This window comes from Amblyraja radiata, chromosome 4, assembly GCF_010909765.2.
Source record: "Amblyraja radiata isolate CabotCenter1 chromosome 4, sAmbRad1.1.pri, whole genome shotgun sequence".
Classification (NCBI taxonomy): Eukaryota; Metazoa; Chordata; class Chondrichthyes; order Rajiformes; family Rajidae; genus Amblyraja; species Amblyraja radiata.
Window position 1 is genome coordinate 111,456,843 of NC_045959.1, and position 17,860 is coordinate 111,474,702.

Sequence of the window (17,860 nt, forward strand, 5' to 3'; positions counted from 1 at the left end):
ATTTTAAAAAAAATGTAATGTTGCCCCTTGTCTGGACCTCGTGTCCGTAATATAGTTTATTATTAATGCATGGCAGCTTATAGTTGAACACAGGCAAGGGGGGGGGGGGGGCGGATTGATAGGCAGATGGTTGGACAAAGGCCGGAGAAGGAGCTGGATTACGGTAGCATTGGAGAATTCTCTCCATTTTTTTTTGATGCTATTGATGGTTTGTAGAAGATTGGATAAGCTAAGAGGTATTGGATTGCATTTTTGATCTTTACTTCTCCTGTGCTCCTAAAGGGGACTACAAGCAACAGAGTATTCAAAATTGGCTCAACACTAACTGCACGTGAGTAATAATTTCTTGTGTCATAAAACCTATAAGACTTAATACGCAGGGAGAACCGTCTTCTGATTGTTCTTTTCAAAACATTGTCATGATGACATAGTGCAAGTGGCCATGGTGGCAATGTCAGGAGTCCACAGCATATGTAATCATTAAGGCAGATCATGCTTCCTTGTGGGTAGCTGTTCCAAGGGACTCACTGCCCTCTGCTGTTTAATGTGGGAGTGTGGAAGTATGGAACATGCTGAATATCAAATACAAGCCCATATTTTATATGCACTGCATCTGGGTTCAGCACGGATTGAAAAGGTATGTGAGGATCAGTGGTTTATTTTCTCTATTGTATTTAATGCCAAATTGTAATTAATATGCTAGTCAATAAATGCATTGTTTTATTTTCAGTTTTTCTTTTTGAACTTTACTTCAGTTCTTGTTCAAGGACTAATTTTTGGAGACATTAAGAAAGCATAAGTCGCCAAAAGAGCATCATGATTGTGGCAAGGTCTGGTACCTTGCCAAGAGCATTAGGGCTGGACAAGTACTCAAGCTCCAGCAACTGAGGCCATCACCACTCTCAGATCACTTTGCCTTGCTTGGTGGCCGTGACAGCAATCCCTCGAGGTTGGGCGGCCCACAAAGCTGCGATGGGGCAAATATTATGTATGGATCGGGTCGAGCACAATCTGTTCGATATTGTTCTTGACCTATATAATATTGGGTTACAGAACTGACTTGGTTACAGGTTAATGGTTTGTGCCCACTTAATAGAAGTTCCCACTTCCTTTGAAATATTTATCATTCACCTATTGTCTATTGTCTGCCCTTATCAACTACCTTACTGAGAAACACTTTAGATGGGTTAATATTATTTAGTTTAGCTTAATTTAGTTTAGTTTAGTTTAGAAATGCAGCATGGAAACAAGCTTTCTAGCTCACCAAATCCACATCCATCATTGATCATCTGTTCACATTAGTTATATGTTATCCCACTTTCTCATCCATTCCTTAAACATTCAGAGCAATTTACAGAGGCCAATTTACCTACAAACCTGCATGGCTCTGGGATGTGGGAGGAAACCAGAGCACTCGAAGGACACCCACACGGTCAGAGGGAGAACATGCAAACAAATAGCACCCGAGGTCAGGATCAAACCCAAATCTCTGGCACTGTAAAGTAGCAACTCTACCAGCTGTGACACTGTGCCACCTTGATTGATTGACTAATATTAGAGATTTTTCTCATTGTCCAATATGAATAATGTTGAAAGTCCATCATTAATGCAAGAATAATTCTTATACTTGAGGCAGGCAGGGGTTAATCAGATACCTGTGGGACAAAGCTAGCAAATTCTAGTATCGCCACTATAGCTCTCAACACCAGCAAAACCAAGGAACTGATTGTAGACTTTGGAAGGGGTAGGATGGGGACCCATAGTCTCGTTTATATCAATGGGTCGATGGTGGAGAGGGTCATGAGCTTCAAATTCCTGGGCGTGCATATCTCTGAAGATCTCTCCTGGTCCGAGAACATGGATGCAATTATAAAGAAAGCACATCAGCGCCTCTACTTCCTGAGAAGATTACGGAGAGTCGGTATGTCAAGGAGGACTCTCTCGAACTTCTACAGGTGCACAGTAGAGGGCATGCATCGTGGCTTGGTTCGGCAAGTTGAGCGCCCAGGAGCGGAAAAGACTGCAAAAGGTTGTAAGCACTGCCCAGTCCATCATCGGCTCTGACCTCCCTACCATCGAGGGGATCTATCGCAGTCGCTGCCTCAAAAAGGCTGCCAGCATCATCAAGGACCCATACCATCCTGGCCACTCACTCATCTCCCCGCTGCCTCAGGTAGAAGGTACAGGAGCCTGAAATCTGCAACATCCAGGTTCAGGATAGCCACTTCCCCACAGCCATCAGGCTATTAAACTCAACTCAAACAAAACTCTGATCATTAATAGCCCATTGCACTTTATCTGTTTATTTATGGGTGTGTATATATATACAGTATATTCATCGGTATCTGGTCACACTGTTCTGTATTTATTTATGCCTACTATATTCTGTTGTGCTGAAGCAAATTTTATTGTCCTATCTGGGACACATGACAATAAACTCTCTTGAATCTTGAATCTTGAGTGACACTAATAATTTACCTGTTACGTCAGCTACTTGTAATGGCAGAATGTATAGCTATGATAGCTCCGAATTAATGGATTGAATAATGGGTCACAATATTTCATAATCTATTCCCGATTACAATCCAGATCACAATCCAGAGTGGAGAAAGTTGCCATTGAGGCATGTTGTCTGTACTTTTCCATGATGTTCTTAGGAGCTAAATTCATTCTGCTGCTGCAATTTCATCTAAAGTCAACTCTGAAACTAGCTTAACAAATAATGTTGTTTTAATTATTCCTTTTGCAATGAGAAATAGATATATAATGTGTTTTAAATCATTATACATTTCTTCGTGATTTACTTCCCATAAATTAACTCCCAATTATTCATTGAAAGTTATACTATGAATATCAGAAGCAATTTGTCCAATTTTTTGATATACCATGCCATAAGGCATTGATACTTTCATCATGACATGAAACGCGGCCTTGAGCCCAATAGGGGAAATAGTTGTAATTAATTCCAACAAGAAGTACAATTTTCCTTGAGATTTAAAAAATGTAAAGCTTATTTTCTTTTCCATGTTTTGTTCCTCTTAACCTGGTGTTGCAAGACATGAGTTTGAGTTTCCATTTCAGTAACCAGATACCTATGCATGCAGCATCCACGTTAATACGGGTTGCACATCTAGACAATGATCTACTTCGCGACTATCTGTCTTCTTATTGAGTCCACACACAAGATTAGAAGTTGTTCAGCCAGAGCTGAACACACTTCTCGGCATCTGCATACAATGGTGTCTGTCTTGTCGCTTCTTGTGCTTCTTGTGTGTGGTGGTGGAAAGATTGGTGGAAACAGGGCCATGACGTGAACGCTCTTTCCTAGACCCACGTGACTATCTGTAATCTGAAGCCACGTTATGCGCACATACGTCAAGAAACGCGAAAGGGGGGGGGGGGGGGGTTTGTGTTGATTTATTTACTTTTTTTTCCCACACAAGTTCCTTAAGAGCAAATTTTACTCCATATTTCAAATTTCTGGGTTGTGATTTGTGAATTTCTGTAACCCGGACAGCCGTAATGTAGATGTATATTGTATACATAGCAATAAATAGCGCAGCTGTATACTGTGTTCAGCTGTGATTTCATGTTTGCTGGTTAGGTGTGGGAGCATTTTTCAATTATCAAAGATCTCATGCTTCTCTACAGATCCCTTGTGAATGAAGATAGGCCTCCGAGTCCACAGAAACCAGGTAATGACAGTAAACTTGGAATTAACATTGATGGAGCTTTATTGTTTGGCTCATTGTCAGTGAGTTGTTGTTTAATTTTAAGCCTGTGAGCCGCAGTTGTAAAGGCGCACATACTTTATTACAAGTCAAACTTGTTTTTCATGCCAGGACCAGCATAAAACAGGTATTCTCTCATAACATGTAAAATTATAAAGATCCCATTATAACATAATGTGAATATGAACAATTTGAAGCGGTTCCCAAAATCACAATATCTTCTTGTGATATTTTATCATTCTTTCATTGCTAATTGAGTTCTGAAAACCATGTGGTGGCTCTACTTTTCATATGGGGCCTTTTTTTTTAAAATTTTCAACCTCGAGCATATCCACTGACCAAAACTAAAAATGTCTGCGCTTGAGATTTGACGTATGTTGGTGTTGTGGCATTTATATTACACTTTGTTCATAGTCAAATATTTTAGGTTGCTCATGGGAGAAAAATCACATTTTGACAAGTTTCATAAAAAGATATTGAGCCAAGTAAATTAAAGTTTGGTCAAAATATAAAGCAAGAAGTACCTTAAAAGATGAGAAAGGAAGAGGTCTGGAGAGAGAATTCCAAAGATAAGACCTCAGAGGCATCAAGCGAGATAGTTACAATCAAAGTTTTGCAGTAGGTTGGAATTGGAAGAAATTGGGTTTGTGTGTTGTGGAGCTATATGAAATTCCACAGGTAAGGTTTTGGCAAGGCCATGGAGCTGTTCCTGTGAAGGACTTTGGAACACACTATGTAATTATTTCTGCTTCCCATCTGAGACTTCCCCAATATGTATGTGCATAATTACCTGATGTGCAAGTCCGTGAAAGTACCTGTTCATTCACAAGTTTGTTTAAGGTAAACCACACTGGTGAGTCTTGGGTAATATATAGCTCAGGCAGGAGAAGGATGGCAGATTTATTTCCCTGAAGGTTATGAGTAATGGTTTTCATGAAAACCTAGTCATGTTGCGGTTATTTATTTGAGTGATTTATTTACTTACTTAATTTAAATTTCTCAGCTGCCAAAATGGGATTCGAATTTGTGTCTGAGAGTAATCATTCAGAACTCTGGCTATTAGTTCAGCAACTTAGCCATTATTTCAGCAACTTTTCAAGGTATGCTGCGTGTGCATTTGTGTTAATAGACGATGATCAATTATATCCTCCACAACACTAGAGTGTTCTCTGGCACAGAGTGAAAACACCTGACCTGACGCATCCATTCCAACCACAGATGCTGCCTGACCCATTCAGTTCCTCCAGCACTTTGTTTTGCCCTTTTCTATTGTTTGATGCCTTTAATCCCCTCTAATTGTAGGACATGTGGCTTAATCAGGAGCCAATATTAATCAACAAAAGGAGCACTGGGTGACAAGCAATTAAGGGATGGCCAGCATATTTTCCATGTCCTCAAGCTGAAGAACAGTTGAAAAAGGGAATCTAGAGATGACAAATGGGTGGATGAAAGTAATAGAGTATCAGGAGCAGTTGGGGAAATTGATCATAAAAATAACTCCTGGGCAGGTGCAGTGAGGTAAGGAGTTACAGTTTGATTTATAATGCATTTTGAAATTTCCACATATTCTATTTAACAACTCAAAGTTGAAAACTGGATACTTGGTAATCGCAGCATTGACATTAGTAATTAATGTACATATGATATATTTAGCTCATGAAAACTTTAGCCATGTGCATGTAAGGTAATATTACAATTGAGAGCTTCCTTCAATGTTAACCTTTGTTTTCAATTTTTAATATAAGTAGCAGTTTCCAAATATATGACATTGTCCCAGCAACCTATCTATCATTCAAAGTGATTGTCTTTGTTTCCTAATGTTCTGTTCTGCTTCTGGTGCCAGAGTTGCAATTTGAAGAGCAGTTGCCTCTGTAAGGGGTAGAGAAAAGTTTCAATGACCAGTCATTTTGATCAGGGCAGTGTATCTCCTGAGTGAGGTCAGCTCAGATAAGCAATAATTGTAATCTGGGAGAAAAAGTGTAAAATGTAAACACAAGACTAAAAATCAATCTTTAGCCTGGGTTTTCATTCGCCATCCTCCTTGATGAAATTATTGTTGAATAATTAATTTAATTTGGAGTGATCTGCATCCAAGATATATATTTTTTAATGGGAAATATTTCAAGCTGCACAGGGGGACTCAGTCATCAGAGATAGAGCAGATGCTGAGATGTAACTTCCTGCCAGAAGCATTCATTTATTTTGCAAATACACCCCTTACCCTGGGGTGATCACAAGAGCATGTATTATTCTCCGTTTGCATTATTTAATCTAAACCACTGCTGCTTCTGAGAATGATAAACTCTCATGTTTGGCCCATCAGCAATCGGGCAGAGGATGAGCAGTACAGAAGATGACTTAATGCTGGGTGTCGAAGGTAAGTGTTGCCGGTTTTATCCTCCCCTCCCCTGTCTTTCCCCTTCCACCATCACTCCAACTCTGCCCCGTCTACCTCTTGAGTGATTTGAATACAATAAAGGTGGGAAATAACATGAGGAATTGATTTGCTATGCAGACCATCCCCAAGTTACAAAGTGCCCAACTGATTTGTGTGGCATAGTTAGATACCACTCCCTCTTCTCCCCTCTCCCATCAGGTTGTAAGTGCAGAAGTTTGAAAATGCATACTTCCAGATTCTGAGACAGTTTCTTCCCAGCAAACAGTTCATGTGCTGAACTGTTCCATGTACTTTACAAAGTGGGAAACTCTGACCAAACAAGGTTACTCATGCAGAGCTCCTCATGCAGAATCGTAAATGTTATGATACAATGCGATACGATAGAAAATTATTTATCCCAGGAGGGAAATTAATTTGCCAACAGTCATAACAAACACAATATACTTGAAAAATAAAAATATAGTGACAAGGTAAGGCTTTGGAGATGTGCAAAGATTGAGGAGGGGGGGGGGAGGGAGGGATTAGTCTCAGACTACCCCACAACAGAAGGAGGGAGAGTTGTGCAGTTTGATAGCCACAGGGAAGAAGGATCTCCTATGGTGTTCTGTCTTGCATCTTGGTGGAACCAGTCTGTTGCTGAAGGTACTCCTCAGGTTGACCAGTGTGTCATGGAGGGGGTGAGCTGTATTGTCCAGGATGCTCGGCAATTTGAGGGGCATCCTCCCTTCCAAGCCTACCTCCCAATAATCCAACTCCGCCCCCAGGATGGAGCCAGCCTTCCTGATGAGTTTGTTGATCCTATTGGCCTTCGCTCCACTGCCCCAGCACACAGCAACGAAGAAGATGGCACTGGTAGAACATCAGCAGCATCTCACTGCAGACGTTGAAGGAGCAAAGCCTTTTCAAAAAGTACAGTCGGCTCTGTCCCTTCTTGTACATGGCCTCAGCATTTCTGGACCAGTCCAGTTTACTGTCCATGTACACTCCAAGGTATTTGTACTCCCTGGTAACCTGTGCATCTGCACCATTGATAGAGACAGGGGTGTTCCTCTCCTCCTAAGGTCCACCACCAACTCTTTAGTCTTGTCAGTGTTGAGCCGCAGGTGATTCAGCCCACACCACTCAACAAAGTAATTGACTACACCTCTGTATTCAGCTTCCCTCCCCTCACTGATGCAGTCCACAATTGCAGAAAACTTCTGCAAGTGGCAGGAGGCTGAGTTATATCTGAAGTCTGAGGTGTAGATGGTAAACAGGAAGGGAGAGAGGACCGTCCCCTATGGGGCCCCTGTGTTGCTCACCACCATGTCCGAGACACAGTTCTGTAGCCTGACATATTGTCATCCAGTCAGGTAGTAGGTGATCCAGGACACCAATGGAGCATCCACCCGCTTCTTCGACAGTTTGCTCCCCTGCAGCGCAGGGCAGATCGTGTTAAAACCACTGGAGAAGTAAAAAAACATGACTCTCACAATGCTGGTGAGCGTAGGAATGATGGAGCAGGTGGATGATGGCGTCCTCAACCCCCATCTTTGCTTAGTAAGCGAGCTGCAGGGTGTGCAGGTAGGGTTTAACCAGGGATCGCAGGTGAGTGAGCACCAGCCGCTCCAGGGAAGTCAGCGCCACCGGTCTGTAGTCTTCGGAGGAGCTGGGGCGCGTCCTCTTTGGTGCAGGAACCAGGCTGGATGTTTTCCACATCACAGGCACCCTCTCCAGGCTCCAAGATATGCCGTAGCATTCCACACAACCGACTGGCACATGCCTTGAGTACACTAGGGGTGACACCATCGGGACCCGTACCTTTGCCTGGGCGGAGTCTGCTCAGCTCCGTCCTCACCTGCTTAGCCTTAATGGTCAGGCTCGGCAAAGAAAGGGCAGAGGAAGTGGACCAAGGGGATTGAGGGGGAGAGACTGTCGGGGAGCAGGGGGGGAGGGTACACAGTACTCACAATGTATTTCAGTACATTCATGTCAGACAATTTGATGAAATCTAATTCTCAGTTTAATATATTGATCAATGTTTCTTTCTATCCTTCAGCCACAATATACACAAGTGCACTACAAAACATGACCTTCAAAGAATATGTGAGGTTAGTTCCATGCTTTGTGACTAAATTTATAATAAGAACAAAATGTGAACACACTCTGGCACACTGTATTGGAGATATAATGAGGGATCTTGGTTATGGAGCGGTTAATCACAATTTCAGCCCAATAATAATTTTTAATTCTGAAATCTACTTTCAGAGGATAGACACAAAAAGCTGGAGAAAGGAACAGGTGACGTTTCGGGTCGAGACCCTTCTTCAGACTGCAAGTCAGGGGAAAGGGAAATGAGAGAAATAGACAACGATGTCGAGAGAATATAGACAAATGAGTGAAAAATATGCAAAAAAGTACTGATAATAAATGAAACGGGTCATTGTTAGCTATGTGTTAGGTGAGAACGAATTACAGACAATGAGACAACAAGAGGACTTTGAAGCTGATATAACTTGGGTGGGGGAGGGATTTGAGAGGGAGGGATGCAAAGGTTACTTGAAGTTAGAGAAATCAATATTCATACCACTGGTCATTTCAGAATGTGTTTGAAAGCCAATTTCTAATGGATAGTAGAAATAATTGGAGAGAGTGTCAATTTGAAATTCTCTATTGCCCAATTGTATGGTGGCTTTGGCAGGGGTTGCGTGGTATTTGAGAGTAATGGAGGCAAATTGGAAAACAAAGAAGCACAAGAGACTGCAGCTGTCTATGTGCAGCAAAAAAACAAAGTGCTGGACGAACTCAGCAGGCCGGGCAGCATCTGTGGAGGGAAATGGTCAGATGACCTTTCAGATTGAGGCCTTTTATTTGGACAAAAAGAAAATTCCGTTTCAGATGACGGAATCTGGAGCAAAATAATGAAGATGAAGGGTCTCAAACCGAAAAGCCGATTGTCCATTTCCTTTGACATTTGCTGCCTGAGCTGTTGAGTTACTCCTGCAACTTATTTTCTGCTCCAAATTGAAAGCAATACTGACAATAAGTAGATTTGCAATCAGGAGAAAGTCCACGTGTACAGAGTATCAAAACATTGACAAACGTGCTGAGGCCAAGATTGCAATACATTTTCTACATTTGCTCGGACTAAAATCAGTGTACAATATAAAATGTGATGATGTCATGGATTATACACGGCACAATATTGGTTCAAGCACTGTTGGCAATGTGAGGCTGCCAGCAATGAACATGGACATCATTTCATTAGATTACTGAGGGTTCTGGATAATTGATGCATGAATGGAACATCACTCCATGTAACCATTCAGAAAATTATTTGGCATGTAGCTTTTACAAACAGTATCCTTCAATGAGTTATGTTTTATCTCCTAACATGGTTTGATTTTTTTAATGAAAATTATTATGAAAAACATTTTACATGTACAAAATCAGTATTGGCTTGACATCAAGCTGGATGGGCCTGCCTTTGCCAGGTTTCATTCATCAGTAAGGCTATGGAGTACAGGAGTTGGAACCTTATGTTGCAAATATACAAGACCTTGATGTGCATATTTGGAGTATTGAGTGCAGTTATCGTTATCCCGCTACAGGTAGGATCTCATCAAACTGGAAAGGGTGAAGAAAATATTCACTGGGATGTTACTAGAACTCTAGGGCTTGAGTTATAAGGAGAGATTCGATAGCTGGGGCTTACCTCCCTGGAGCATAGAAGGCTGAAGAATGATCGTATAGAGAGTTACAAAATCATGAGAGGCATACAAACTCGTGCAAAAAGAGGCATAGATGCGATGAATGATCATAACCTTTCTGCCAGGATAAATGAGCACAGAACGATATGGCATGGGTTTACGGTGAGGGAGAAAGACATTAAGGGGTTCTGAGGAGCTATTTCCTTCTTGCAGAGGGTAGTGTGTGTATATGAAACAAGCAGTCAGAGGAAACTGTCAAGGTGGATACAGCATTTAAAATACATTGTAGTGTTTAAAAGACATTAGGACAGATTCATGAGTGGAAATGTTTTAGAAGGATATGGGGCATGGGAAGGCAGATAGAACAAGCTCAGACAGATATCTTGACATGGACACGTTGGGCTGAAGAGCCAGTTTCCATGCTGCATAACTTGTATAACTTAATGAATCTATGATTAAGTTCTTTACTCACCTTGATTGCCACATCATCTCCATAATGATGGCTCCTTCTTGGAATGCTGCTGATGCTGTTGTTATGGAGATACACGTTTTAAGGAGTATCTCAGCAGCTAAATTCTGGGCAAAATATTTCCTATATCCTTAAGCACAGTTTGATCTTTGACAAATCTCTGACCTGCCTGTCGTCAGTTCTCAAGCTGGCTAGACAGACATGAAGCTGGCCATTTAATGCCAGCAACAGCATGGAAAGCAACATTGGCCCAATGCATCCCTTGGCCCAATGCACCCCTTGGTCCAATGCACCCCTTGGTCCAATGCACCCCTTGGTCCAATGCACTTCTTGGCCCACTATTTCACAATGGTCCTGGTTTTGTGTTTTAAGCTTGAATTTACATTGGCTTTGGCAGAAAATGTTGAATTAATCATACTCATTTGATCAGTGATTGTTCGATGTTTGGAGGCTTGTGTTTTCAACCAGAGAAGCTTACTCTTGCAATTTATATTGGGTAAAATTGAAACTGGATTATGTCATGCCAAAAACCCTCACTAGTGTTCCAAATATACAGCAAATGCATAAGAATGAAAGCAAATAATACAGTCCAAAAGACAGCAAAACCTTCTTGTTGATTGCATCAAATGCCCATTATGCCCCAACTCTTAGGGCCAACTTTTGGGGCATCAAACAGTTCTCATTTCCTGCAGCTTTACATCATCTGGCTAAAGGGATCAGGGGTATGGAGAGAAGGCAGGTACAGGATACTGAGTTGAATGATCAGCCATGATCATATTGAATGGTGGTGCAGGCTCGAAGGGCCGAATGGCCTACTCCTGCACCTAATTTCTATGTTCTATGTTTCTATCTCAGCAATTTTAATTGTAATTATTTTCACATCGCTCCCAATCCTGAGCAATACTGTCCCCCTCATAAACATCAGGGCATTGTAAGAAAAGATCCATGTGTATTTGAGCTTGCCAAAATATGCATGGTATGCTATTCCAGTTTATAGATTACTGTACTTGTCTTGGAGAAGACAAGGTTTCAAAGGAAATGGGCCAAAGCAGGCAATATAGATGGGTCATCGTGATCGGCATGGGCAAGTTAGGCTGAAGGGCCTGTTTCCAGGCTGTATGACTGTGACCATGACATCCAAGGAAATTTCGTTTTGTGAGGAAAGATTGACAGATTTACCCGACATTCATTAAAGTTCAGAATAATGGGAGGCATTCCCAGCTGGATTGGGTAGATATAGAGCGGACGTTAATCACGCTGGGAAATCAAGAACTGAGGGGTAATACTCTCAGATGAGGAGAAAATAATTCTCAGAATGTGAAGAATGTTGGGAAATCTTATCCTCAGAGCTCCACAATTAAGTGTATTGAAGAGTGTGATAGCTACAAGAGAATATGGGCTTATGAGAATTGGGCAGAAAGATGAAGCTGAACATCAAATCGGCCATCATCTTACTGAATAACAGAACAAATTCTAGGGACCAAGTGGCATATACCTGCTCAAAGAGGAATTTGATATAAAGGTGGGGAGAAAGTTTCCTTCGGCAGATGGGTCTATATTTTCCAAATTGGATAAAAAAGACAGATTATATAAATATGAGATGAATAAATTCAATGGATATTGCAGTCAAATATTAATTTTCAAAATAGAATTTGATACATCCTTAAAAAGGGAAAATAAATCATTGGTGTGGACAACTTTGTCTGCTCTTTCAAAGGGATGCAAGCTTGATGGATGGAATGTCCTTTTTTTGTACTCTGATTCTCTTAAGCTTTTAAAAAAATAAAAATAAACTATTTTGTATAAAACAATAGAACCTTCCACTCTGAAAAACATACACTGGGAAGAATGAACAGTACAGCTTCAGCAACTTCCGTGAGCATTGGGCCCCAGAGGTGAGTTATTCCGACCCGGAATGCGTAATACTAATTTGGTGAATTTTAACAGTCATACTGACAATAAATTGTTATGTTGCTGTATTTAATGTGCCTGTAAAACTAAAGCAAGTTAAATTCATTGTTCCTGCCCCAGAGCATATGACAATTAATCACTCTTGACTCATGATAGACAATAGACAATAGGTGCAAGAGTGGGCCATTTGGCCCTTCGAGCCAGCACCGCCATTCAATGTGATCATGACTGATCATCCCCAATCAGTACCCCGTTCCTGCCTTCTCTCCATATCCCCTGGCTCCACTATTTTTAAGAGCCCTATTTAGCTCTCTCTTGAATGATTGGCACGTGTGTATTTTAAATGGCAGGGAGTCCTATCCTAATCTCAAAATGTAATATTTCACTTTAATATGATGGGGACTAGGTTGGGCACCAAAAAATAAATCTTTGATTTTGATAAGTTTTGTAAGTTTACAAATGGGTGGTGAGGGGTGTGCTCTCAGGTCTGAAACCAACCTGATTTCTTGTCAGTCTGAAGAAGGGTTTCGGCCCGAAACGTCGCCTATTTCCTTCGCTCCATAGATGCTGCTGCACCCGTTGAGTTTCTCCAGCAATTTTGTGTACCTTCGATCTTCCAGCATCTGCAGTTCCTTCTTGAACACCCTGATTTATTGTGGCAATAAATTTAGAAACATAGAAACAGAGAAAATAGGTGCAGGAGAAGGCCATTCGGCCCATCGAGCCAGTATTCAATATGGTCATGGCTGATCATCCAAAATCAGTACCCTGTTCCTGCTTTTTCCCCATATCCCTTGATTCTGTAGTCCTTGGAGCTAAATCTAACTCTCTCTTGAAAACATCCAGTGAATTGGCCTCCACTGCCTTCTGTGGCAGAGAATTCCACAGATTCACAACTGGGTGAAAAGGTTTTTCCTCATCTCAGTCCTAAATGGCCTACCCCTTATTCTTAGGTAGACAAAAATGCTGAAGAAACTCAGCGGGTGAGGCAGCACCTATGGAGCGAAGGAATAGGTGACGTTTCGGGTCGAAACCCTTCTTCAGTCCGAAGAAGGGTCTCGACCCTGAAACGTCACCCCGGCCTTCTCATCCACTTCACTCTCACCCCCTACTCCCACCCATGCAAACCTTTCTTGTTATCCCTCCTTTCCACCTCCCCCTCCCCTTCCCCCAGTTCCTTTCCCCTCCTCCTTATCCAGCCACTCATTTCCTACCCTTCTCTACACTGGAACCACATTTTTTTTTACTCCCAGAGGTTAGACATGAAACGACAAAAGATGTGAGATATGAATAGAAGAGGTATGTATTTTGAAACCAATGGAAGAAATGTAGGTGGGAGGGTGAAGGAGAGAAATGGCTACAATTCCAGGTGGGGCACAGGAAAGAGAGGAACAGGGAGGTAGAAGGGGGTTTTAGGTTACAATTTAGGTTGACTTTTGAAGGTAGATAACCCACCTTCCCGATCAAACCCACCCACCCCCGTCCCCTCACCCGTATCCACCTATCACTCACCTGGCTTTGTCTTGCCCTCTCTCCCAGTTTTCTCCCCCTACCCCTCTCACCTATCTATGTTCTTCAGAGATGATGACTGTGAGTTACTCCAGCACTTTGTGTTTTCTTGGCTAAAGTAATGGTCAGCGAGCTACATCCTGGCAGTCGGAAGGCATACAGAGAACCTTAGTGAGTTCTTAGCAGCGAATAACTTCATTTTTTTTCATTATTTAACATGACCACAGTAAATAATCTTGCCTACCTTTGGCATGGGGGAGAAGGGCTTTGCAGAGTTCACCCTTCTCTTGAAACATTTGTAATAGTTTACATTCAGCTATATTAAAGCATCATTATCACAATATCTAATGAAAGAAAGTTATTAATTTTTGAAAATATATCAAATACAAACATAGAAACACAGAAACATAGAAAATAGGTGCAGGAGCAGGCCATTCGGCCCTTCAAGCCTGCACCGCCATTCAATATGATCATGGCTGATCATCCAACTCAGTATCCTGTACCTGCCTTCTCTCCATACCGCCTGATCCCTTTAGCCACAAGAGCCACATCTAACTCCCTCTTAAATATAGCCAAATTAACTGGCCTCAACTACCTTCTGTGGCAGAGAATTCCAGAGATTCACCACTCTCTGTGTGAAAAAAAATAATTCTCATCTCGGTCCTAAACGATTCTCCCTTATCCACTCTACTAGTTACATCCTCAAAAAATTCTATAAGATTCGTCAGACATGATTTACCTTTCATAAATCCATGCTGACTTTTTCCAATGATTTCACCACTTTCCAAATGTGCTGCTATCCCATCTCTAATAACTGACTCTAGCAGTTTCCCCACTACCGATGTTAGACTAACTGGTCTTTAATTCCCCACTTTCTCTCTCCCTCCCTTTTTAAAAAGTGGGGTTACATTAGCTTCCCTCCAATCCTCAGGAACTACTACAGAATCTAAAGAGTTTTGAAAAATTATCACTAATGCATCCACTATTTCTGGGGCTACTTCCTTAAGTACTCTGGGATGCAGCCTATCTGGCCCTGGGGAATTTATCGACATTTAATCCATTCAATTTACCTAACACCACTTCCCGGCTAACCTGGATTTCACTCAGTTCCTCCATCTCATTTGACCCCCGGTCCCCTGCTATTTCCGACAGATTATTTATGTCTTCCTTAGTGAAGACAAAACCAAAGTAGTTATTCAATTTGTCTGCCATGTCCTTGTTCCCCATGATCAATTCACCTGTTTCTGACTGCAAGGGACTTACATTTGTTTTAACTAATCTTTTTCTCTTCACATATCTATAAAAACTTTTGCAGTCAGTTTTTATGTTCCCTGTCAGTTTTCTTTCATAATCTATTTTCCCTTTCCTAATTAAGCCCTTTGCCCTCCTCTGCTGGACTCTGAATTTCTCCCAGTCCTCTGGTAGGCTGCCTTTCTGGCTAATTTGTATGCTTCATCGTTTGTTTTGATACTATCCCTGATTTCCCTTGTTATCCACGGATGCACTACCTTCCCTGATTTATTCTTTTGCCAAACTGTGATGAACAATTGTTGTAGTTCAATTGTTGTAGTTCAATAATAAATAATAAATCAATAAGAAATAATAAAACATAATAAATTAAAATGGGTTGAAAGAAAATAATTTTCCTTAGCCTCCAGGCTGTGCATGCCTCTTCAATATATGGGAATGCCACTCCTTTGGCTCCGACTGGTATAGGATCACAAAGCAGATTCGTCAGCACAATGCCATGTTTGCGTCCCAGCCTAAGTTCTGGGTTTTCTTTAAATAGTCCTACACCTTTGTGTTAATACAAGTTACAATTTACTTTTTTCAATTACCAACTTAAGATAGGAACTTGTGTTATCTGGATAAGTAGTCCTCTTAATTATTAATCCAGTAGTGTACCTGTTACTGTCCAACATCTTAAAATATCCAAATTAACCTTTCTTGAATTCAGACCATTAAAAGGATACTTGTAACATCCTAATTTGCCTAATTTGCAGTGTTTTTGAATTTCTGGATGTCTGGCACAGTGACCCCGAGGAAATTCTTCTTGACCTTGGTTTTGGTGAAGAGGAACCTGAAATCCTAACCAAAATACCAGGCCGATTCATCTACGGCTCCTCTGTTGCAACTGGAATAAATATAAGAGTCTTTCTGGATGCTCTGAAGCTACGAATGGAAATGGAAAACCTTGATTTATACAGTAAGGTCCACATACACAGATTTGATAAAACCCACACCCTAAATGGTTTCTATTTTCCCCATGCCCTTTAAGTTATTTCCACTAACTTGAAGTAATAGAAGTGACTGATGTATGTTTCTTGTTCACAGAAATAGCCACCCAGAATTCATCACCTGAGCTCGTTGTGGAGACGCACACCTTGGATGCCATAAAGGAACGCAGAGCACTGCTGAGAAAAATGTCACAAAGTAAACAGAAAAACATTAAGGATTCTCAAACACTTGAAAAAAGCAGAGAAAGTAAAGAGAATACAATGAAATCTTTGAAAAGAGACAGAAAAAATTATTTCCTCTACAAGCATCAATTTATTCCCGAAGATGACAGCATCTTATCACCATTAACAGTAGGACAGAGTGGAGAGCCGAAAAAGGCACCCGATTTGCTTCTTGATTTAAAGATGTCCCAAGATGATCCCCTGCTGGAAACATCTGCCAAAGATAAAGACGGCGATATGCAGTTTCTAATTCCCCAAGCAAAGAAGCTGAAGTGCATCATGAATGATCAATTACCAGATTCCTTTGAAATGGAAGAGGTAAACATAGTCAGGAAAAGGAAATTCATGCAATTGTAATTCAATGTGACACAGATGTGGATGGTTTCCAATATTGGGCAGCTGGGAGGTGGCGGTTTAAAGAATGGAATATACAGATAGCTGGTAGTTATTGAAATATTGAGGGAGTGTGTGAATGATTAAAATAACAGGATTTTACTGGATGTTGGTCCCAATCCTGAATTGTGTTGGAAAGATCTAGTTATCCAAGAAGTGCCCTGCAATGGTTTCTTCTAGCACAACATGATACACGGTCCCCTAAATGCTCCATTCAAAAGAATCAACGATATGCAGTGGATCTCTGCAAAAGTCCTGGAAGCATGCAAGAACTTGCTTCCTGAAGCGCCATATCAAATTTCTGGTGATGTATATTGACTTAGAAATAATTATCATATTCAACTCCAAAAAGAACCACATTTCAATTGCATTACAATGGAAATAAAGGGTGGTTGTCCGCTCAAATTACAGTGAACATTTGCAATAACGTACCCGTTTCTAATGGATTTCAGTTAGAGTGGACTGTTGGATACAAAGTTGTATCCAAATTTGTCGCTTCACAGGATGACCACTAGGCGGAAGGAGTGTTTCTTGGTTTAGTTTTAGAGATACAGGAACTATACATTGATATGTGGAAAGGAACTGCAGATGCTGGTTTGCAACTAGGATAAACAGAAAATGCTGGAGTAACTCTGCGGGACAGGCAGCATCTCTGGAGAGAAGGAATGGGTGACATTTTGGGTCAAGACCCTTCTTCAGACTGAAAGTTAGGGGAAAGGGAAATGAGAGATATAGACAACGATAGAGAGATATAGATCAAAGAAATGAAAGATATGCAAAGAAGTTACGAAGATCAAGGAAACAGTCCATTGTTGGCTGGGGACTAGCTGAAAACGAGTTATAGACAATGCAACTCACCAGGATGCCAGTGAAACTAGTACAGTACAATGAATAAGGTGGCAGAGGGACAGAGAGAGAGGGGATGCAAGGTTCACTTGAAGTTTGAAAAATCATTATTCATACTGCTCCCAAGCAAAATATGATGTGCTGTTTCTCTAATTTGCATCGGGGTCACATTGACAGTGGAAGAGGCCCAGGACAATAAGGTCAGTATGGGAATGGGAGGGGGTGATAAAGTGTTTAGCAACCGGGAGATCGTGTAGGTGTAGGTGGATTGAACAAATGTGTTCAGCTAAACGATCGCCCAGTCTACATTTGGACTCACCGATGTAAAAGAGTCCACGCCTGGAACAACGGATACAGTAGATGAGGTTGGAGGAGGTGCAAATGAACCTCTGCCTAACCTGAAAGGACTGTCGGGGTCTCTGGATAGAGTCGAGGGAGGAGGTAGTCTTCTTAGG

At 41.3% G+C, this 17,860-nt stretch overlaps 1 protein-coding gene across 1 annotated transcript in view; it reads left to right on the forward strand.

The window, feature by feature from the left end:
• Positions 1-288: 288 nt before the first annotated feature.
• itprid1 (ITPR interacting domain containing 1) overlaps positions 289-17,860 on the forward strand; it is a 73,401-nt gene continuing 55,829 nt past the window's right edge. The window contains exons 1-7 of the mRNA XM_033020263.1: positions 289-331; positions 3,652-3,695; positions 6,055-6,108; positions 8,168-8,219; positions 12,102-12,182; positions 15,711-15,913; positions 16,042-16,484. Of these exons, the coding sequence (XP_032876154.1) occupies positions 6,069-6,108; positions 8,168-8,219; positions 12,102-12,182; positions 15,711-15,913; positions 16,042-16,484 (819 nt within the window). The 5' untranslated portion in view covers positions 289-331; positions 3,652-3,695; positions 6,055-6,068. The remainder of the gene's footprint in view (positions 332-3,651; positions 3,696-6,054; positions 6,109-8,167; positions 8,220-12,101; positions 12,183-15,710; positions 15,914-16,041; positions 16,485-17,860) is intronic.